The sequence below is a fragment of the Bombus impatiens genome, unplaced genomic scaffold, assembly GCF_000188095.3.
Source record: "Bombus impatiens unplaced genomic scaffold, BIMP_2.2 scf_0074, whole genome shotgun sequence".
Classification (NCBI taxonomy): Eukaryota; Metazoa; Arthropoda; class Insecta; order Hymenoptera; family Apidae; genus Bombus; species Bombus impatiens.
This window is the reverse complement of record NT_176493.1, coordinates 78065-103222: the sequence shown is the minus strand read 5'-3', so window position 1 is coordinate 103222 and position 25158 is coordinate 78065. Positions and strand designations below refer to the sequence as shown.

Here is a 25158-nt window from a genome sequence, read left to right as displayed (position 1 = left end):
CCCGCCGTTGTATTTCCTTTCTTCTTTCGAAGAATCTTCCTCTTCTTTCAACGAATGAAGGGAACTAAGATCTCCAAGGGAATACAAGAGAAACTACAGGGGTCGAAAGGGGAGACAGAAAAAGCATACAGACCACCAGGGAGACAATGTTTCGTCCACGTGTTGTCATTATCGATCATGTAGAGGGAGGGAGGGAGTGAGGGAGGGAGGGGAGAGAGAGGGGGGGGGGAAGAAGGAAAACGAAATGGGGAGGAGCAACTAAAAGCGATAAAGTTGATCGATGATATTCCTAACGCCTCTTTGTTCTCTATCGAGCGGCTTGACACGAAAATTCATCGGGCGTATGCGTTCACAGGGACAGAGGTTTCCTGATATAATCTGTCGCGCTATTACATTACCAGCGATCGACTTTTGATGTTCCCTGATGAAATTAACCTCGGAAAGATAGCTTAAATCGATTACTGGGAACACGGATGGCCGCCTCTGCTGAAACGTTAATAATTATCCGGACGCAGCACTTAGGGATGATTATCAGCGATAGCGAATCGTTATTCAACTTTGGCTCAACGTCCGTTTTTGCGGGACTGGTCGACCACCTCGGTCCACTCGTTGATCCACGGGATGACCATAGGTGAGGAGAGAACAGAGAACCGTCAGGGAAAACTTCTCGTGAGGTTCGTACCGGAGTTGGATATAATTACGAGTTGCGGTAACGACCGCCTACTATAGAGAAGTTCGTCGTGTGCGCGAACTTTGAACACCCTGTTCGACACAGTGGCGATGTATCGCCGAAAATTCAAGATTGGACGACAGCAACTGTCAGACGTAAGACACTTGGATGGTATCGTGTACAATGCATTTTCCGATACGCGTAACATATCGTGTGAATAAATTGTGGTTGACGAAAATTTGCAAAAGGGAATTGATAGAACTTGGTGGATGTATGGGTGAAATCATGAATACCCCGAGAAGACTCCTTTTGTCTTAATCAAGCGTGCTGGAGATTTTGCACTACAAAAGTTTTATGGATGTTGCTGAAACAGGATAAATGTGCGTGCAAGATAGCGATGGAAAATGCTGTATAAATTCTTGGTAAAAAATGTCCTAAGAAAGTTTTAAAGAACAAATCCTGCGATAGAATGTGTCACCTTGCTAGGAAGTTTAGTTATTGATTTAATTCGAGTTTGCTTGTTTTAAATTATCGAAAAAGGTTTCTCGTTACTGAAGCTTGCTGTTGTCGATAGTGAGAAACTAGTTTATGTTCTATTTCTTTCGTAAAATTGGACAGATCTGCATCTAAAAATTATAAAAAACTCTTTGCTTAACTTTAAACATTTCATTTCACATCATTACTATTACCAATACCAAACAGTACTCGTTCAATAAGCTTCTGTAAATTCACGAATATTTCCTTCTTTTACAAAGTTTCGTTCAACAGTATTAACAGTTTCAAATCTACCTACATACTTAGTACCTTTTAAATTCCATTATTCGACTTAACCCCTTAACCTACGATTTACGTTCGAGAGTGCCCGTAATATTTACGATTGATCCGATCATCTGCTACGGGCTATGTCCGTAGTTGTAGGTGAAGGGATTAAAACATTTTAATCCGCGTGATTATCAACGGGATGTATCGGACAAGTACAGCGTCGCATAGATATTTGGTCGCAGATCGAATTGATCGGTCCCGTAACAGCGTTTAAGCTTCAGCGAAACATCAAAGTGGCTAGTCAAATTAATATTCGCGCACTACCCACGAACCGTTAAATGCTTAGTTAATTGAATCTCACAATGGGGGCTCCATATAATTCGGAGGTGCAAGAGAAAAGGAACGAGATAGATTCGGTCGTCCGAAAGCTCGAGCATCGATTCGATCGGCGTAGAAGACAGAGCTGGAATGGAAAGTTTCGGACCGGATAGAACGGAGACGCGGATATTCGTTGCCATTTTGCTTGCACATCTGAAATTCAATTTCCCAGCCAAAAGCTGTCGGGGAAGTTCCCATCAATGGCGGCTCCGCTGCCGCCGTCGCGGTGGAGTGTGAAAGAGAGGAGAATGGAGATTGACAACAGACGCGAGCGAACGTTAAAACGTTTCCTTGAAAATATCCAATGGAACTGCGAACTTTCCTGACGCTTTAAGCTACCGTGAAAGCAGCTTTGTTTGGGTCGACGACTGATTAAAGAGTCTGAAGGCAAGACGATCGAGGTGAGACGTTGCCATCGCCATCGTACGAAGAATTTGACGCGACACGGCGCGACTAGTCGAGACGACACGCGAAAAGGAAAACGAATCCGATCGATGAACGCGCTAAACTTTACCAAACTTACCGACGATGAACGCTTAATATTTCACGGCGAAGTCAGCTGAACAAAATTCGATAATCAATACGGATGACACGGTTAAAAGTTCGTTGGCCGTTGTTCGATATTTGTCGGTTCTTTCAAATCTTTCACGCTCCACCGTACTCTGTAGACTGCTTTTGTTTCGCGATCAAATTAGTGTAACAATGTTGGATTGCTTGTAACAGTGTTGACCAAACAATGTTCGTGGATTTTTTGATTTGAATGAAAGGATTAATTGATCGTGTACAAGCCAACTTTGATTTAGCTAAAACGTGACAGATTTATGAGGTGCTATATGTCGTTAATTTCATGTATATATGATATGGATTAAATTTTTAAAATATTTGTACAGTATTTGACAAAAATACTATAGAATACAGGCGATACTGTCGGTGGCTCTTTTTCAAGGGGATGAAACCTTCGACGCAGTTTCGTTATTCTCGATTCTCGTTTTATCTTTTAACCATCAAATATCTTCAAATTCGTTTGTACCAAGATTTTAAGCTCACGGTGTATGTACTAAAGCGGAGAGAAATCGGCATAACGTTTTGTTACTAGCAAATGTGTAGTATAGATTTATCTGTCCACGTTCAGTAGTGAAAGTGTAAGTAATAGGTATCCCGTAAGCATTCCAACTGCTTGCCTTTGGTGAATGTTTTAAGACTTTGAATACTAAAAATACAAGGAGAGTGGTACTTTATGTGCGTCAAGATATCATAATACTCTAACATGCTGTTACAAATCGAAACATCAATCAAAAGTCTTCTTTATTATTTTATTTTAAACTTACTTTGCCACAATTGGTATAGATCAAGAGAGACGGAGATCGTGCAATGTGAGTTTGAAGTGACTATAATAGTAAGTCTGAATTTATTAATTTCAAACGATTACTTCCAATGTCGAAGTACATTCGCTGTTATAGTTTACCCATTTCCCTATTTATTGACGGCAGACACTCGTTAATAAAAAGAAAGTAGAAAGGAAATTATATATGTATAAGATACAGTGTAATCTATAAATAACACAGTGAGATGGGAACGAACCAAGGTTTAGAGCGAGATATGAGCTCGTGTTTGCACAAATAAGGCAACTGGTAAAAAAGATCAGCGAATGTATGAGAATCATCGATATTATGTATCGTCGCTCGATTAAAACTGTCAAAACGTTCACTGCACAAATTCATTTCTGCTACGACATATAAGTTACTGGCTATTTCTAACAGTGTGCGACAGTCGTTATTTGTATGTGTTCGGTGCAACAATTCGGCTAGTGTAGTACATCGAACTAACATTAGCTGACTTTTAGCAAGTTCGACCAGCAGATTAACGATTCGATGGAATTCTTTCGTGGTCTGCAGAATCGAGGTGGGTCGGCGTAAACTTTTATCTTTACATGCAAGAAAGTTTAGCCAGCGCACGTGGCGTGGTTACAGAAAAAGCCACCATCCTTCCTTCGCCGCCGCCCACCGTCGCCCCGAGGAAACTCGCGCATCTAATATATATAGCCGCTAATGCAAAACCCATAATTATCGCGGCGTAGAGAGAACCCTAAAGTGATGTTCCATTAACCGCAAATGGTCCTCTCCGAATTTCTATTTCAGACTGGAACTCCGCGCTATTTATCATTCTGAACGGTACGAAGGAGGAGCACTTGGACATGCTGGACGGTGGTATTATTCAGCGATTACTCGAGGAAAAATGGAAGACCTTTGCGCGGGTAAGTGCGTCCACGTGACAATATTCTCGCTACCACCTCCTTTCCGGACATTTTTCACGGATTCTAGCTAGACCAGCTTCTTCCTGCTCGGGGAAAGCAATGGTATCCATTAGACCGCTCCGTTAGGAATTTCTACCCTTTGCTTGTACGTTCAAAGAATTTAATTGATATTTTGCTGCTCGCATGCCTCATATATACGACGCTTTGCTAAATGTAGTATTATTGAGCAACGTGTGCAATTTTTCACAAGCAGATGCAATGAAATTGTAGAATAAAAATTTCGTAAACGAGGAATTCTTATTTTTCGCTTGTATAATTAAAAAGCTTTACAAAGTATAATTCTATACGAAGGGATAAAGCGAGAGCCTTAATCTTTGTAAATGAGCCTTTGTTTAAGATAAATTCGATTTTGGAAATGTATAAAATTTTCGTGCATTTTATTTACCATTGTATATCGTGTTTCTCAGGTTTTTTTCACAAAACGATATTGGCATATTCTATAGGTAAAAATAAGAGAAAAATATTATATAATTAGAAGCTCACAAGTATTTCATTAAAAAGTTATAACAAAAATATCAAATGATAACAGGCTGGATTTTTGTTGAATAAAACGTACAGATAAATGAACAGTATTTGCGTTAGCTTCACTTTAAAATATTGATCGATTTGTTACACTACGAATTCTTTGTTGATTTCTTCCTTTAATTTCATCGAATGCATTGCATATCCTTTATCTCCTACAAGAAAATCAAATCCGATGCTCATAGAAAGCAAACAATTTCTTCTCCTCGACTTATCCATCGTGGGTATTAATGTTTCGTTCATCGTAAATTAAAATTCAATTATCAAATGAAAATCTACTTTGATCCTATCTTGCCTATCTCCGTTATAATTTTTTAATACAGCATTTATGAGCCTACATTTATGTAGCATTATTCTCTTATCTTTACTCACAGCTGGCACCGTTTTATAGCAAAAACCTGGAAGACTCTGTACGTAAGTATTGTTGCCGCAAATCGACGAAAAAGCGCGGTCGGACAGTTACAGGCGGTAAGTACTTCCGTTACCATTTACATTCATCATCAAGCGCACGGTTATGGTTACAGTGGTCGCTCAGAGCTCGTTATCAAAACAAATCTCGAACGCGAGAACCATCGTCGTTTCGAATATGAAATAAATGTACGTGCAATTTAAAAAACGTCCGCTCATTAACCCTTTCGAGGCATCAAGTGCCATTGGGCGGGCGTGATTATGACCGCAATCAGTCGGACGTCGACGACTATCGTTGTTCCACGAGATCATTCGGAGATTGCCGATAGCATCGTGAATGCCAGGCCGACCCGGTCAATCGAAATAAATCGTGCGGCGCGTTCACCATTCCAACCTAGAAAACCTCTGGAAAATCCTGTCGATGCCACTCGATCGTCCGGCCGTCGAGCACGCGAGTGACAATCGTTTCCGAGTCAACGTTCGTCCAACGTCTACTCGACGTCACTTGGTAATCACCGGAATAATTTGAAATACGCTCGTGCACGTGTAAGTACTTGCCTGAGCAACGAAAATTTCTGGTGTATGTACCTGGTGCGCCTCGTACGAGCTTCGTCAATTAGGACAGCTGACATGTACATCCAATTATAGGATTATTATTAGGGTTGACGTACGGGATACACGATAAAAATGTTAAAGGGGTGAGAATGGATGGTTTTGGCATACGTTTGATGTCTACTTGGCTTGGTATTTTCAACGATGGAGGAGTTTCATTGATGATGGGCATTAAGCACGTAGAAACGTTTCATTAAGTGTATTTTAGTCTAGGATCGACTAAGGTGGAAATTCTGAACTTCTGATAAGTAATATTAAAATTACTTAACAAGGAAAAATAGAAACGAAAGAACACGTTAGAATCGTTTCTTGTCCCGGTGTATGAAGTTGATAGTAACATGATCGGAGTTTCGGAGGATCAAGATATTAATTGAACTTCAAACGGCGTTCGAATGTTTTTTGAAGAAGAGATCGAAAAATTTAACCAAAAAAATGTGATTAATTTGATGCATATTTTTCATTTTACGAAATATTACTTTTGCATCCTTTCATTTAAAATTTCATACATATTCATTTTATCAATTTACTATATTTTGCATATAAATTGTCTGTATAAATTATCGCAATATTTATATGTTATATACATGTGTTGCACAAACAACAAGAACGAAGTGATGTGAATATATGAATATCATCAATCATACGAAAAATATTCAACTTATAATGTTAAAGTATGTACACATGTATAGACAGACATACGAGTATTTACACATAACAGGCTTTCCTAATTTTACAGCACACAGTTCTCTAATGTCTATATTCGTGGAATCGATATCACGTTCTCTATTTCTTGACATAAGAAAAGTATTTTATGTCGCAAAGAGAAAAAACTTTGGAATTACTCTCACGAAATCAAAGACGTAACTTTTCATGTAAACCATCATTTATTAATCGTGCAGCGTAATTACATGTATTTTCGTCGCTTCTACGAATTAGTTTGATTAATTTCGCTGTTATTTGAAATAGTTTCGTAAAACGCGAGCACAAAACGTTAAAAAAACATGAATACGTAGAATTTATGAAAAATTCCATATTTAAATATCGCTGACTGTATTTTCCATATCGAAAATTAAAAGAGGTTATGCGGTAACCACCGATCCGTGTATTATTTCGAAAGTTGTTTCCGATAAAAATGTAAAAAAGTCGGCCGAGTTAACACGAGGTTAAAAAAAAAGAAGTATGTACATACATTTTTTTTTCTTTTTGCTATCGATACGTATACATACATAATATCGAGATTGAATTGATTGCTCGTTACGGACATTTAAGAAACTTGTAATGGAGTTAATGGTACATCGTGTACAACTACGGAGGAACATCATAATGGCACAGCATCCATGATATATCCCACTTATAGTACTAATCACGACCACGTTTAAACCGCATACAAGCGTCAAATGACCAATTATGCCATGATACTGTACACAGAGATTAGCATGGTTGTAGTGTAATTAATCACGAAGCACATTTGATGGTAACACGTCATTAGAACAACTCCACGGACTGACGAGAATATACGTTACTTGAACATTCGCAAATATCTATTCGTGTTATCCGTCAATTTAAACAACACAATAACTTAATGGAGAATTACGTTTATTATCGTAAGCCATGAATCGCAATTCTGTTTGCGGCACTTAGAATTATCGCTTGGACGTTTCATCTTCTGTTATCTATGTTGGCTTTACATGTTTTTCATAGTGACGTGCAATAGATGTATATGTTATGTATATATGCGTTGCAGATATTCAGTCATTTTTTCAGTGTTATATTTTTTATAAACGCATTTGTATGTTTTCCAAGTGGAAGTATTTCGACTGTTGATCATCAATTTTGAAATTTTCCGAGAGAGTTTTTGAACATATATATTTGATCGCTGCCGTTTATCGGCCGCCCTCTATGTCTTGAAACAGGTTGAAAACAGCCCTTAAAATTTAACAGATTGATCAAAATATATTTTGAAAATGTTAAGAATTGCTGGTATAGAGATTCAAAATTATTAAGTTGTTTGGAAGGTTTATAGCGAAATATATAAAAAATTTAGAAACAACGTATATCCAACGTATTAACTATCGAAAACACTTTGAATATCTTCACTTATGGGACAGCCTATGGAAAGATCAAAGAAGACAAAGAATTATTCAATAATTAGCATACCACTCTAATAATTAGTATGCCCCTATGAAAGTTGCAGTTCTTGAAACGGTTGATCATCCTGGTGTTCCATCTGACATCACTCTCGCTAGCCGTGTATATGAGACCGTCAAACATCGATGCCACCCTCCTGGAATGGCCGGAAGAAATCACGGAAGTTGGACGCATGATCGCGGAGTGCACCACGGTAATAGGTGTGCTGAGCTACATTTTGGTGCAACTAGGCGGCGAGGTAGTCAACATTGGTCTTCTATCGTTCATGAAACAATTGGTACGTTTAATCTTAAATCTTGCTTCTTGAATGAATTCATCCCGCGCTGCGTAGCTGGAAAGATGGCTAGCGAATGGCACAGGGGCAAGCAAAGTACAGCAAAAGCTCCACTTATCCGATACTTACCCGTTCGTACAATCGGAGCTGATTTTCATATGACTAGATTTTGCTCATTCGTTAGATTACAAGGTGAAGCAGGGCTAAGTCTAAGCCGATAAGTCTGAAGTTGAATAATGGGAATTTAGGAACAAATTCGATAAACCGAGTACTGTGGTGACTAGATTACGGAATTATTAAGCATTTATAGGGAATTGGGAGGTATAAACAGACGTAGAATACAGAGTGTACACGATTTACTAAAATATATATAAATATAAAATATTTGAAGTATAGGACTCGGTACGATATTTAGCGAGTAAAACAGATGTCTATCTGGATTACATTTTTTTTAATTGGACTTGTAAACATACGAACGTGCATATTTTATCGCAGTCTAGCGATGAAATTAGTTCGGATAAATGGAGTTCGAGCAAACGAAGTTCTACCGTATTCCTGTTGCTCATCTCGCTCGTATGATCTTGTTTGTACGTCTGACACCTTCGACCAATAAGCGTGCTTATTTTTATGATTCTACTTGCTAAATTAGAAATAGCCAACCGAACCTGCATTCCTTTGCCTAATAGCCTTTTCAGTTTTCTATTATACATCGACGGTTCAGCCGTGAAAGTTATACTCTCACGAAACACTCCGTTGTTCCATACATCGAGATATCTCACTTGGATGGATGGACGGAGGCAATTTCGAATCTCTTGAATCGCGCCGCGGGTATCGAAGGTTGAGCAAACCGCCAGTGAACGCTAACGGGTCAGGAGTATAATGGAAGAAAGGAAGTATTTCGTCGTGAATGCAGTGCGCTTCTAGATACGAGAGATTCCTTTTTTTTTTGTTGGTTTGACTGGATAGAGCGTACACGGGGTTCTGATCGCAATTTGAAAGTAAACGTATGCCGCGTGAGGTTCTTTTTTTATTTTTCACTGGTAGAAGCTGGAGAAGAATGTAAAAATTGTTGTATAACAATTTCTGGGGTATTATATCGAATAATTCATCAGTTGCTGTTACTAAAAGTTTCATAGAAAAAGGCATCTGTCAACATTTATCTTTTTATGGAGGGAGAAAAGAGGTTTTATATTCGATGTTCATTGCATACATTTCAATCTTTTTCACGAAATCGGTATGTTCTATAATTTCGATGGGTTTTGTATGCAAGTCTGTCAGAGGACCGTATCCAATTGAATTATTTTGGAGATCTCATGATTGCGGTTGTTTTTTAGGCAAAACGTATTCAAATTAGATGAACATGGATTAGACGAACGATTTGATTCAGTGCCATGTGTATCTCTCGATTTTCGTATGTTATAAAATACATTCTAAAGAATATTGTATTAATGATTATTCAAAACTTACAAGTTGCTAAAACACCGTTCTGCCTCGAAAACTCACGATTAAAGCTTGGAAACGAGAATGGAAATAAATCGTTGCTCACGTGCCAAACCAAACACAAGAAATTTGCATCGTTTATCTAAAAGGGGACATTGTTCGCGAATTAATTTCTCACTAACGGCCGAATTACTCGTAAATCGCGCTCATTGAGCATTCTCGTACGGGGGAATACGTAATTCGTAATTAGCCTGGCTCGCTCGATAGCGTAGACATCAAGTGTACGATATAATTAGGACGACTTGATGTATGCGGCAGTATTATGTGATATATCGCGAGTTATTAATCGTGATCGCGTATCAACATTGCCGTGGAATCCTTTTCGAACCACTGAAAATGATTCTCTAGGAAGCAACTCCGATTTCACGGCACAATTATGCAGATCGTTTGCTTGGCGACGCAACGCGTTGCCACGTACCGAAATTCCATGGCGTATATCGATTCCTCTGCGGAAGGCCGTGAAGCGTGCAAGAATACGTGCTACCTTTGACGTTTCACCTGCGCATTTACCTTACAGAGTCACGAGCCTGCCAAGCTCATATTCTTGATCAGCAATCTGCTCATACTCGCGTGCATACCATGTCGTCTTGCTGGTAATAGGCATGCTGAAGACGCGATACTCGTGGTTGCTGTTCCCGGCTCTTGGTTCCTCCTCATGTTCTTTGCTGGGTAAGTGACGTTTTGTGTTCTTGATTGCTACTGAATTTCTAGCGTTTACGCTACACGCTTAAGAGAAGGAACAACTGAATAAGAATTCAAAAGGAAATCTCTTTCCATTAATAATTGCCAATTTCGTATTAAGCGTGCTCAATTGCTGTAATTTTTATATATGCCTAATTATTTTCTATATAACTATTTTTATATATCCGCAATTTTGTATGTCCTGCAACCGGAAAGAATGAAAAACGATCCGTTTCTCTTGCCGATTTTTAATCAATTGTAATTTTTTTCTCTTAAGTACTATCTCTTTTTGTTTGATAAAACTAATTTTATTTTATTTCATTAATAACGACATAAGTTTTAATTGTATTACATGTAAGTTTATTATTTTAGTAATTAGAGATAATTAGCGATTAGCAATTTCCGAAGAGTATTAATTAACGAAGATAAAAAGTTATTTAATCATTGTAATGTTAATGTCACAATATCGACGGCTTTGAAAAACTGTTTTTATTTTATGTGTAGTTACATTAGATCTAAGATAGCGACTTCTTGAATACATTACAGACTTCGTATAGTTAAAGCGTTATCTTCTCACTGGAATTATGTATTAAATATATGTATGTCCTTAAGAGTAGAAGATACGATAGGAAATTATATAAGAAGCTTACTTTACTTAACTGATGAGCTGTTTGATGTATTACTGATGTATGACTTGTTCCAAAACTTCTTGCACACATGTAAATGCTAATTAAGCCAGCAACAAGTAATAGAATGATCGCAACAGCCTTCAGACTATGAACTAATCTCTGCCATTGAAATGGAACGAATGTCTATAGATTTTCATCACTGAAATGAAAATGGAGCTTCGAAAGGAAATTTTTATTTCATCTTCTATGTCTTTGCTTAGCAATCAGTTAAAATTACTTGAAAAATAGAACTTAAAAGGTATTAATTTATACAAAATTTGATTCCATATTCGATAAATATTACTCGTAACATATTTAACAAATTCTCTAACTTCATTTATATTATATCGAATCAAATCGATTAATTTCATATTTTATTCCTTTTTTTATAAAAATAGCTACCTTAAAATCTGTATCTTTGCTTCATTAATAATCTAAAAGATAACTCACCACACTAGAAGCTCACAGTCTGTGTACTCTACGCTGTATGTTTATCAACTTTTTATTTGCATGTTAGTTAAGCATGATTGCATCGTAAGGAAGTGAACTTAGAAATTGCTGATTTAATGTCTAATACATTGAAAGAACTATGCGTGAGTCAGCGATGACCCTCGATGTTTATCAGTAATTATATTTCTCCAATAAAGGACACGAATAATTTACCATTTGACATTGAAATTAAATTCTGAAAAGAAGTACGGTAAAATGTTTTATAAACTCGAATATATTAATATACATTGTATGCTTATCTTATATAGTTCACTGCTATATGTACTTACGTTAACGCATTTATTACAACAATTAACTGCTAAAATTTCGTGTGTGACCGTTGCATTAGCAGAGAGGATTTACAAACCTGCATTTATCTAGCGCGACTTTACGCTACGCTTCGTTAATAGAATGTGAATTATTAACGGCATCGGTGTTTGTTAATAATATAGCAGGTAACGACGATGTCGAATGGATGTTTCGCCGTTGAAATTCCGTTGGTGGCTAGTTAGCTTATGACAGAAATATTCATGAAGAGTGATAAAAGAATGCTTGATTAAGTATTATGTCGCCTGGTCATGCAACGTTGGCTACACGTGCTATTTAAAATACCTGCGACGATATTTTGTAACTTCGACGTATCTCCTTATTTACTATAGCTATAATTACGTCGAAAGTTGCTCCGTTTTTTTTAAACGAATGAATTACTTTCATTTCTAAAATATTTCTGAAAATATAATGGATGTCAAGCAAATATACAAATTATTGCAACGTAATAGTAAATAAATATGTTAATTTTGTTTGCAATATATACAACGCTCAGTTATAGTTATTTTTGCTAGTTTACTATCTTTTTGTTATGTAGAGAATTTAACAAATTTAAGATTTCGAATATCCAGAATTTGACTATCATTCGAAAACAAACATTTAATTCGGAACTAAGTAATTGACATATAATCCAACTGGTTAGATTTTGACGTGAAATAACTATGAGTTATATCCGTTCCTGGAATGATATGTAATGATCACAGCATAAATTTGATTAATATACTCAGGATTATTAATATCGCTGGTAATGGCGCGCATACGTTACATCAATAGAACAAATTTACTACATTTATATTATAAATTAAACGAAATTATATATCAATGATAAAAGGTATACGAACTTGATTATTTAATAGAAGCATACAAAATTATGTGATGCGATTTAAAAATAATAAAAAATGTTAAAACGTAATTTGTCTTAAATCTCTTAAGTGGAAGCATAGTGATATTAATGGCTACATAAATATTCGTTATTTGCAGTCTTACAAGATAGATGATTATTATCTCGCGTGATTAAATAATTATTTAGAGGACTTCTATTATTTAGCGGGCTTTCAGTCAGTCACACGCATACATAACACCATCTTACGTACAAAAACTATACTTTAGAGTTTTTATTATTAGCAAAAAAATGACAGGCAGCAGAAAATATTAGTATCATTGATAATATTCTTTATTTTTAGCCTCACGGCTAAGAAATGGGCTTGCTTTACAAAATCCTTGGCTTATAATTCTGTCTTAATCTTTCGCTCAAATCTTTCATTTTCATTCTTTTATTCTCTGTGTCCTTACTATATTTCTACTCAGTTCCTATCCGATTGATATTGCTTTTTATCGCATAATATTTATCGTCCTTTTCTAGCATAATATCGCTTCTCCATCCACTCGAATCCTTTATACTACTATTATAGCAATAGAATATATTATAATGCACATCGTACCCAGGGTGCTATAAATATTAAATCATAAAATCTGTAGAAGTACTGTGTCTGTATATCTTAGGTATAAAAAGTACATCATACTTTCTATTCCTAGATATATAAACTCCCAAGTAACCAAATATATTGTACGTAATAGGTTGTAACATGTAAAGTCGAACGTTTCGAGTTCTTTATCTCAATTAGATTAAGTAACATATTATTTTTCTGCATTCCTCTGATAACATATATGTATAAAGTTAAATGCTGATTTATATTTCTTTCTTTCTTTGAACTATCGTTACAAGTTCTTCGATATTCTGTTTACAAGAGTAGAACAAATATACGTGAACTTTGAGACATTTTTCCTTAAAAATTGTTTAGCCGATTTGCATAGATAACGTTGATATGTATTTGAAAGTGTCAGTAATGAACGTACGATCCGTCAGTGGTTCTCTAAGTTTTCTTTTAGCTATATCATTAAATGGATAATGAATTAAATTAAATGAAAGTGATTAACAGAGACTTGCGAAGACAACTCGGTACATGTTTCTCGTTAATAATATAAGCACGTTAATTAATAATAATAAGCACGTTAATCTCAACGACATAGTAACTCAGATTAATAAATTTAGCCCGATGAAACGTAAAACGTGTTTTTCTTAACTTAAGAAACCAGACTTTTCGTACGTTCTGATCTAATATTATACGTATAAGAAGGCGAAGGAGAATTAACGCATCCAATATGTATAAAGGAAGGACCCTATAATCAGCCGAAATAAAATCCACCAGCAGCCGTGTACGCGCGATTTTTCTCCCTAGGAATGAATGGAGCAACCAGAAGAAAGGCATTTATAATCGGTTGGATGATAGCGCCTCCAGATTTCAAACCTCTTTTCACGTGATTTACGACGAGATAATGCCGGCTATTTCGCATTACCATACACACGCCTCTCTTGGCAATCGTTTTTCTCCACCGCCGCGTCCTTTTCGTGGCCACTTTCCTGCAGATATTACTGCAGAACTTTCTGCCCTCCATCTCTCTCTCTTCCTCCCCCATCTGCTGCCTTTTCTTTGGTGTGGCCCAATGACGTCGACGACGACTTCTTTTCTATCTTCTGCTGCAAAGCTCCGAGGCAATTCGTCGAAGAACGCTCTTTGACTCGCGCGGTTTCCACCATCACTTTGACGAGCGTCTGCAACCATTGCGTCGAAACGGCGAAAAAGGATGCAAGACCCTATTGGACCGCGATAGTGCATCTTGTTTTCTGACCTCGTACTTTGAGCCGTGACGTCGGTAATTGTAGATAAATATCAATTCTACGCGAAGCGTGAGTTTTTCGGATTCGAGAGGAGTGGAATTTGCTCGGTGGATTGAAACGAGGCTTCCGAATGTGGAAAATGTTAGGATTGTTAGTTGCACGAACTGTTGCGTTGAATTTATTTTCATTTCGTTTCATTAAAATTCCCGATTTTACAGAGGATAAGTTCAGAGCAAATTGTTGTATGAAGTAGTTTGTTTACGTGTCCGATGTTAATACGTTCGGTGATTATGTTAGTGCAAAACAAATTGTAGAAAACTTCTGGCAACAATTATTAAATCCCAGATATTTCTGCACTTATAAGAGACTTAAACGTTTGAAAATGTATATTATACATATTATACGATATTTAGGTTTCATTTCCGTAATTCAATCTTTCAAATCAAATCTTTCAAAGTGCAAACAAAATTTAAACCATTTAAACCGTTAATTCTTATACTGCGACATTTTCAATTTCGGGTATTTGATAAGGGAAAGATTGATAAATTTGTATAACCTTTCCCATATGAAATCTTCAGATCATCTTAATCTTTTATCAACAAAATAACGTCGAATTAGTTTTAACTGTACCTAACTTAGTCATACTATACTCTCAACAATTTCAGGAAATTCGAGAGTCGTATGAAACTCATGATAATTTTTTCAAATGACACGTCATTGTTTATTGAAAAACAATTAAATATAAGTCGATGGAATAACCATTTTATTGTGTACAAGGGAAAAACGTATCGGCAGAGTTAATTTAATTTGACATAATGAGAGATAAAACGAGCGTCACAGCATTAACGTCCGCATGCCGCGTCGAAAACGTATTTTCTTTATTGGAGCAATATTACGTAAAAGCGTCTGCGTTCCGGCGTGTAATTACTGTCCATCAGGACGCCCTTTTGTCTCTGGCTTTCCGTTTAAGTACATGTATAGGGAGCGTAATTCCTCAAAGGCTTTCGAACGCCCGCTACCAGATTTCTTGTCCTCTATAACTGCTGCCGTTGACTTGGCAATAAGCCACCGTTGCGCCTGAGATTAATTTCGCACGAAATTTAACTGCAGATCGATGCAGTTTCTCTCGCCCCTAAACGCTTTATTCTACGCCACTTCCGCTTACGATTCTCTCTGTTTCCATTACTTATCATCGTTTTCCTTCGCGTTCTCATTTATCGTTACCCCTCTTCTTTTTTAGATTAATTTTATAGTCCTGACGATTACACGACGCGTATCGTTATTTATTAAAGAAAGAAAACATTTGTTTCTTTTCCTGTGAAAGTTTGCTAGGCCTTTTAAAAGTTTCCGAACTTATAGAAAGCAAAGAAAGATTTTTTCTTTAGTATTTTATCTTTATTTATGTTGTTAATTAAATATTGACTTCTAACAGTGCATTAAAAACTATAACTGCGAAAGAATGCTTATAACATTGGAACGTTCAAAAGTTAGAAATAAATATTTTGTAAAGTTCGGATCTGAAATTTCAAAACTATACTGGACTAGTAAATATCAGCATGATTAAGTTAAATTGCAAATGAATACTGATTAGGTCTTAAAAAGCTACGAGTATATAAATGATGACATCTTTTTTTAATGATTATATGACATAATGATTTGAAATAATACGATGCAGAATATTTTCCCGTTTCTCCCAGTTATAATTATGATAAATTCTGTAGGAATGTAAACAGGATTAATGAGAGGTTAATGCATAAGGATTAACAAGGGAATATTTTTATTAAACTAAGATAAGAGAAGATTTTCATTTCTCCTTTGGTAATCAGTTGTTTTTATATAGACATATCTATCGCCACGGAAACCTAATAATGGTTTTCCGAAAAGAATGAGAAACCGTATAAGTAGATCGTTTCACCAAAAAGTATGGAGCTCCACTTGGGAAAAAAGAGTAATTGCACTTTGCAACTGCATGATTGCACATCCGACACCGACGAGAAGTTTGGAAGCATTATCTTTTAGCCTGCAGAGTGCGGTACGCCCTTTTTGGTGAAACGTCGAGTCTTCTCACGATTTGTTTTCCCAAATATCCTGCTACATCCTTTGGTATACAAATCTGTACTCACTGCTTAGCAACGGGGCTTTCTTGGCTTACTTTCTTCGCCACAGCAATCACTTTTTCAATGTCCTCGCTTGCAATATCTTCACTACGCTATTTCTTGAGCGTGTGGTCAAAAACTTGAAAATCCTTTCTTGCATCCTTTTTAAAGAGTTATTGAATTCTTATAGGAAATGAATTAATTTAATTTAAAAACAGTCTCTTTCATATAAAATCAAATTTGTATTCTTTTTTTGTTTTTTGTATTTGTATTACATTATTTGTATACATTTGTATTTGTATTCTCAATGCACAAAATAATTATAGGTTGTTCTGTATTCTGAAATATAACGGAAAGATACAAATGTTGTGGTTTTTTCATCGAACTTCGAAATCATTGAATATTTCTCGAATCATAGATGAATTTAGGGTTATTAATTACAGAAGTACCATTAAACTAAGCAAATATTTTTTTAGAGTAAATAACGGTTTGTACGGTAATAATGGAAAGAAGTATGGAGAACTGAAACTTTTTAACGATGTTGTTATTCACTCCTCTTTTCAAACTGAAAGTTTTACCTCAGACTGAATAAAAGAATCTCGAGTGGATATAAAATACCGAAGATTAGCAATAACGAGCATGTGTAATAAAAGAGTAACGTCGGTTTAAAAAAATGTTACTTCGTGTTATACCTATCCTATCATAGTAGGTTGATACGTATGTACAATGATTTTCGTATTTCATTTACTCAACAATCGTCATCAATTTTCCGAACTCCACGATGGAAATACTTTTTGAATGATCTTTCTACATTAAATCGCATTTCGTGTTCTTAATTACTCCCTTTCTCTGTACTAAAATAAAGTTTCAAAATGCATGATACATTCCAGCATGTGCTAATATCATAGAACATGCTTATAGAAATCAGCCGTTCAAAAATTAATCACTTGTCCTGTATAGAATTTGCTAATATTTAACCATCTCACAGAAATAATCTTGTCCTACTTTCACGGTACACTGTCTGTCTGCGTAAGCATTAGTATTCGATAGAAAATTTCAACGTTTTGATTTGCAATTCCAGCCTATTTCGACCGCCCAATCACATGATTTCACACGGATCAAATCGTACCGCGCATACATCATCGCGAGATGATTATTCGAAATGGATAACGATTACCTAAAATTTTCTGTTACCTAACGGCCGAATATTTCAGATTCGTCGGCACGAAAGCACCGTGCCGAGACTTCTAATTATAGGTACACGAAGCGAACATAATTGCGGCCTCATCTAGCTCCGAGATGCTAACCCGCATAGTTTAGATTCACAAGCCTAACGAGGTATAATCCTCTCCGATCGAAAGAGAGAGAGAGAGAGAGAGAGAGAGAGAGAGAGAGAGGAGAGAGTTGAGCCAAGTATGAATCGAATGTCTACCATCCAAGAACCTAATTCAGATTTGTAGGCTATAGTTAACGTGACATAAGCTCTGTCCAGCTATTGGCGGGGCTAAACCGATTCTCTCGGTAGAGTTTCTCTTGTTTGGTCCTATACTACGCAAAATCGATAATCGTAATGGAGCTTCGTATTTCTGACTGACGACGTTGACGTTAAGGGATATTTCGTTTCTTGTCATCGGTTTTTCTTTTTTCTCTTTCTTTAAGGATACCAATGTATTTTTAACGTAATTAGTGACTAACGTGTCTATACTAATGAGAGACCGGAGCCCATGAAAATTCGGTTGATTAGATTTTAATTTCAGAGTAGGTTTCATTGAATTTACGTAATTAGTAGGAATTAAACGTTGGTTATTTCTATGAGATATTTGACAAATGAGAACGGCGTTTAAATGTTTGTATCAGTGTTAACGAGAAGTTAAGTCTTTAAAGACTCAACAGATCATCAAATTGGCGATTAATTCGTTAGTAGCCGATCGGTATACTCGCAGAAGTCTGGCGTAATAAATCGTGTGCACGATTTTTTCAATTGAAGAAAGTAATTTCCATAATGTATATCTCTTAATGGAAATGACAAAAACAATAGCACTGCATTTTTAAGTTACTTTGTTTGATTACGAGGAATAAAATATATGTCGCTGGTAATATTCCCTACATACGTATACTCACATTAATTGGAAAATTAAAAAGATGAGCGTTAAAACGTTGATAAGTTTTGGAAAGGAAACAAAATAACGCGCCGAAAAGATTATACTGTATAGTTACGTAACAAATTTCGTTGAAAAAATATTATATAATATATATATACCAATGAAACAACGTAAACGCTAAGCATCTCTGAAATTCTATTTGCAATTCCAAAGGAGAACAAAATGGTTCCGTCAGAATCTGCATCACGTTCCAGGGACACTAAGCGTATCAAGCGCTTAGAAAGCCTCAGGAATTATCCGACTATACCAGATATAGGAATATGGAGAGAAGAAGCTAGAGGAATGAACAAGAGTTTTATATAAGAATCTCGTCTTTGTTTGGTATTCGCTTTAATACAAATAAGTCACGTCATTGTTTTACATACAATATAAAATATACATATACAACACAAAACCGTGTTTTTGCAATAAATGAAACTTAGCAAGATCTTACCACAGACGTATGTTTAATTTTCAAAATTATATTGATTAATATTTCAGATTAATATTCAAAATTAATATTGAATGATGTAGATATACATTATTGTTACAAAATGTGAACAAGGTACGATATAAAAAAATACTTCATAAAAGGATCTGCAATGATTTTAATTCTATAGGATCAGTACAGATGTGTATACCAGAAGTTTATTTTGATTTCGTTTCATATCACTGAATCGGTCGATGAAATCTTGCTATCAGTTCGCTACACGTATTGCGTATTTGTTTGATATCCCTTGTTTCCAAAGTAACCCATGCATAAAGGTACACATAAAAGTGGTATGAAATCTGGTGATATTGGAAGCTAATCTTTTCGACTGTTTGTCATTTCAATAAATCTTCAAACGACCTGCATTTGTAATGTATAACATCTTTAAAATTTTATACCCATAGAGCCTGACAAAGTTTGACCGCGAACAACTGAAACACTTTGCGTATTTAACCTTTTTCAAAGAACAATTAATTTGATTATTTATAATGTGATTTCACAAGAAGGTAATAAATAGACTACGGATTTGCATGCACATTCGTATTTCTGAGAATATGATTAAAAAAAATAATAATCTTGCTAAAAAATTTGCTTTACCTTTCAAGTATTATATGTAGAAAGCACTATACGTTGTATGATCTTTTTCTGACATTTTGCATCTTCAAATTTCCTACAAATGCATAAAAAATCCGCAGCCTGATAATAAATATTGTTTTTAGTCATTAATTTTTCGTTCATGACTACAACTTATGTCTTACAATCTATACGATTTTTTTATTTGGTTGAATTTCACAATCAATTCTCATTGAGGATTATAAGTAAATTTTTCTGGCTTGGTACTATGTTGTGTTTAATAAGTGCTTATCGTGTATTTGATTTTAGTTGAATCTAGTGCTTAAATCTAAAGGGTAATGTCTTTTTAGCCTGCGGATCTGATCCGACGTGTCAAGAAATTGAGTAACTAGTGGGTTTTGGTGGTTATTAACTCTTATGTTATCTCTATTATCTATACGATATGACTAGATATTTATAGACGTGGAGTTTATAAACGTTCTATACGATTCGTTATATACTCGTTGTAATCAGTTTATAGAACGATAATATTTTAAAATGACATTGCACATCGTTCCTTTCGACTTTCGTACAGCGCAGTATGATAAAAACGGCGCGACCAATCAAATCAGGGGAAGAGTCGAACATAAATCGGACGCGTCGAATAACTTCTAAATAATACAAATGGCGCGTGAAATAACGAGACAGTGGCGCAGGAACGGGTATAAATCGGTGGTAGCGAGCGTACAACATAAAACAGAGACGACGAGTCAGCCTGTCGATGTAAATTTCCGCGAAACATCGTCCTTCAAAATGTCGCGGCTACGGTAAACCGTCGAATAATTGTCATCGTCCGTATACCCGTGAATTTTACGGAATCATTCTCCGTTTGTTGAAGCTCGATTACTCGCAGAAAAGAGCAAGGGACGAGAAATGTTACTTGAGATTCGGGTTATACAGTTGGAAAAAAGAAGGAAGGAAAAAATGGTGGAAAATGCGAGAAAAAAAGAGAAGGAAACACGATGAAATAAAACCTGTTTTTACGTCGAGCCATGCTATCAGCTTCGGGTTTGCGAGGCCAGCGTTTCGCTTCCCTCTAGAAACGAATCTGTGCTCGTTTCTTCCTCGTTCTTCTATTCTCGCTTATAATCAGCCTACTTTTTTCTTATCTTTCTTTTTTCTTCATACGTACATATACTAGCGATAGGAAAAGTCGAAAATCGTTTAAATCTATCTGTAACTCGAATCTTGTTCCTTTGCGAGGAAAGTGATTGGTTGCAATTTCCTAATTTTAGCTGAAAATTGTAAATTATTTAGTTCTATGAGTAGTATACTAATAGAAGGATGTACTAATTAAGTGATAAAGTAGCGTAATATTACACTCATAGGCGAATAAAATATTAATTTGAAATAGATCTATTCAAATATAAACGAATCTGTAATATATAAACGCGAGTAGCATGAAATTATAGAGGGTTTTATAAAAACTCAATATCATCTTTAGTCATCTTTTTTAAGAAATTTGAATCGCAAGCGATCTTTTGGTTTAGATGAATTTATTTATTTCTTTGTAACTTAAATTCGTAGTGGTTTTAATGTTCCCGTGTTATTTGTTTCGAAACATGCTGTAAGTTAAAATACTTTTCTTCTTATTGGCTTTTTAATATCTCTTGCTGTTATAAGCTTTTCATCCAGAGAGATTTGTACGTCCGAATTCATTTTTATTGCGTTTTGAACAGAAGTGCATCTGTGGTTCCATTAGTTATTGCTTATTTAGATGAGATGGTTTTATTCGGGAATTGCTCGGTATCAGAATATATTTTGATAAATCGTTCTTTTGATTAATATATATAAAATGAAAATGTTGTTATTTATGAAACAATAATTATACACATATACATATCTTTCTCGTTTCTTTTTAAATCAGAAATATTTTATATGTACTTATTATCTTACCACTTCTTTAATTCATTGATGTCCGACCTACTGTACTTCCACTTTCTTTTCACTACTTTGAGTCATAGTCAGATTTAGATATACCTTTACTCAGCGATAAACTACAAGATACAAGAAAGTGGTGAAAAATATTCCACGCTCAAAGTAACGATACTTCTCTATACGATACAAATCAGCTTCTAATTTTAAAACATATAAGATTATGCATTATATGTTACCATTATATATCTTCATTCCTATTACAAAAAATAGCTTCTTCTTAAACAATCAGGTTAGAACATGATACCTATAAACAGAAAGGAGAAGCAACAAATTTATACAATATATATAAAAAAGTTTCACAAACTTTCATTATACATGTTCCAAACTTATAAAAGATTACCACGTTCCATAGATTCAACATCTCCGACTATCACCATCTTCGTAATTCTCTCGTGCATCCCTATTTTATTAATTTCTACAGCGACTGTATCCTCCCTTGAACTTCGCGCGTTAGGAAAAACCGAAGATTTATGACTACCGGTAACTCTTGACAAGATAAGGTCACCGATCGATTAACGGAAGCGAGAAGGGACTGAGCTGTCGGTCTGGCTAATGGTACCTGGATCGATGCCTCCTCCACTCTGTCATTTCTCTATTGACTTTATATAATTCCCTATTCTTTACATAATCCAATTCTGCCAATTTACCCGTACGCTATATCAAATCAAAATAAGTGAAAAGATAGGAACAAATTAAATACGAACGATGTGTACAACTGATAAAATCTGGATTAAGCAACGAGGAAGATTCGCTTCTTTGACAAATATCTACGACTGATTTTATAGTTATCTATTATAGTTTTGGTCAATGTTCTGAAGCGCATAGTATGATCTACGATTTATATCACACACCTATTACGCTTGAAAGAACCTTTTATAATTATTCTTTGAACAGAACTAAGTTCAAAATTGAATTATTATATTATGAAAAATTAATTAAATTAATAACATTAGAACATTGTTGTAAATCTAATTTTTTATTTCCCTAAATCCACTGAATGTCTGAATAATGAGAATTGATCCTTTAGATCGTTTTAATCCAATAAGTTAGCTTACTTCTGATGAATTTTGTTCCACGGATAAGCTATACGTGACTTCCATATGCATCGACTCTTCTTTGCTTCGTTGGATTCGAACGTTACTTATAAGAAATTAATATAAGCTCCTCATAAAATTTAATTGCAGCATATGTCATGTTGCACGTCTGTAGATTTTTAGATCGGAAGTCGACACGATTCTAAATCCTTATCAACAAGAAGGGAAAAGAGAAAGAAAGGAAAGATGTAACGAAAGAGTCTATCCGTGTTAACGAAAGATTAAAAATGTTCCATTCTGTCGTTTGTCTGGCGGTGTCGCGAAAATCGATTTCGGCTGGCGCTCGATTCAGGAAACGCGACCATTGTCCTGTCCCGTGCGCGATTTCGGCTTGAATTACGCGCTGCTTCAATTTCATTGAACGCCGATCGCGTTGGTAAATCGGATAATCAACGGCCGATGAAACAGCTAACGTGACGAGCGATCGACAACACGATAGCACTGGTAATAGGAGTAACTTTATCTCTCTTCACGGCATTTTGTTTCGAACTTGTCCACGGTCCACTCGGAATGACCTGTAAACCGATGACAAACTCGAAAGGTACAATGTGATCTCTTATATTACGCACTATGCCACTAGGTTTTCGCTACAAAGTTCAAATCCACGTCATTCGCAATTATGTTCGCTGTCTAGAGCTATTGCGTGGCTCGCGAATAAATTACGCAGCTTGGTAGAGGTATGGGTATTGTGGTATGGCGGTTGTTGAAGGGATCGACAGACTATGAGCTAGTAATTATTTGATTTTTATTAATTTAATAGTTATTAAAATTTGTAATTTTTACTATGTTTATTAGACGACATATGCATTTGTGGTTCTCTGGATTTCGATCGTGCTTTTAATAGTTATCTTTGTTCCAATGTTTCGAGAACTTTTTAATTTAAAGCTTGTTCTGATGAAGTGAATACATATTCCAATTTTACGTCTGTCCTGAAGAGGTGAATATTCCAGTTTCAGGTCTGCCACGAACAAGCGAAGTACAGTAGAGCCTCCCTTATCCGATCTAATAGGGAGACAAAACGAATAAAACAAAATAGAATTTTCAGATAATAGAACTGCCACTTTTCTGATACAAAATTTCATTTATTCGAATACCAATTAAGATCGATAGTTTCTTGAAATATTTATTCCCATATCTTTCTAGCTGCTAAATCACATAATTATTTCAACATGAGTAACTGTGTAGAGTCACAATCTTTCTGTACTTCGAAACATCGAAGCCTTTTTCTGAATACTTTGCCAATGCTTCGACATGAGAAGACACTCCATTAATACTTTCGTTTGCTCTTTCCATTTGTGTAAAATCGTTGTTATTAGTCGCCTCTATTGCAATGGAAACATCATTCGTTACATCGGTATATAAGGTTTTTCTAATGTTACCAGTACCTGAGACATCTACACGCTTTAGATAATTTTCAATATCATATTTTTTAATGTTTGTGATTATCGCTTTTTCAACATCGTGTACTTTCGCTAATTCTATCGTACTTACACCACTTTCGAGCTTTTTAATTATGTCGTATTTTCTTTCGTATAATAGAACGCTATTAGTTTCATACTAAGTTCTTATAATCAGAATCCACTCGATAAAATAAAGAAAAGAATACATTGTATATGAACACCAGTAAAAATGTGCACTTTTAAAACAGAGAAAGCATCTGTTATTGGAAATATTATATTCGGATAACAAAGTGTTCGAATAAGAGAACGTTCGGATATTAAGGTATTCGGATAATAGGCGTCCGGATAATGACTACTGTATTGATTTTTCTAAAAATTTAGAATAATAAACGATAGAAAAGGAAACATAAGCTAATTATCCCGTTGTTTTGAATGTAAAACATCGACGGGTTGACAAGGATCTTTCATATGAATTATTTTTTAACGGTATAGTGGACACGATCTTAATTATTTTAAATAAAACGCACTGTATTACAGGCAATAATTAATAAAACTCAGCGACCGGATAAATATGTTGAATTGATTTTGCTATATTTATTACATTTTCATTATAACCAGTTCTGTGTAAAATTCCCAGAATATTTGCTTCTAAAGAAATAATCGAATACCTGGAAAAGTATATAATGACATTGTTGCGGCAATAATCAAGCAATTGCGATGAATTACACTGAAAATAATGCTTGTGTTTAATGCAGATACAAAAATTATTAGGAATTCAAATGAATCGCTTAAATTTCACTTCTTGTCATATCTCTACGATTTTAATATCATGATATACATATAGAATAAAATAGTTACGTATTTAACTTGTCCCATCGTTTTATTCCTGTACTTCAAATTTTCTCTCGCCAATAATAAATTGATAAATTATCATTAGTGTCATTCGATATTAAT

At 35.4% G+C, this 25158-nt stretch overlaps 1 protein-coding gene across 2 annotated transcripts in view; it reads left to right on the top strand.

The window, feature by feature from the left end:
- LOC100747394 overlaps positions 1–25158 on the top strand; it is a 56381-nt gene that overhangs the window by 6601 nt on the left and 24622 nt on the right. For both annotated transcript variants that reach the window (XM_024372462.2, XM_003485651.4), the window contains exons 3-5: positions 3949–4064; positions 7855–8091; positions 10106–10257. In XM_024372462.2, coding sequence (XP_024228230.1) covers positions 3949–4064; positions 7855–8091; positions 10106–10257 — 505 coding nt within the window. The remainder of the gene's footprint in view (positions 1–3948; positions 4065–7854; positions 8092–10105; positions 10258–25158) is intronic.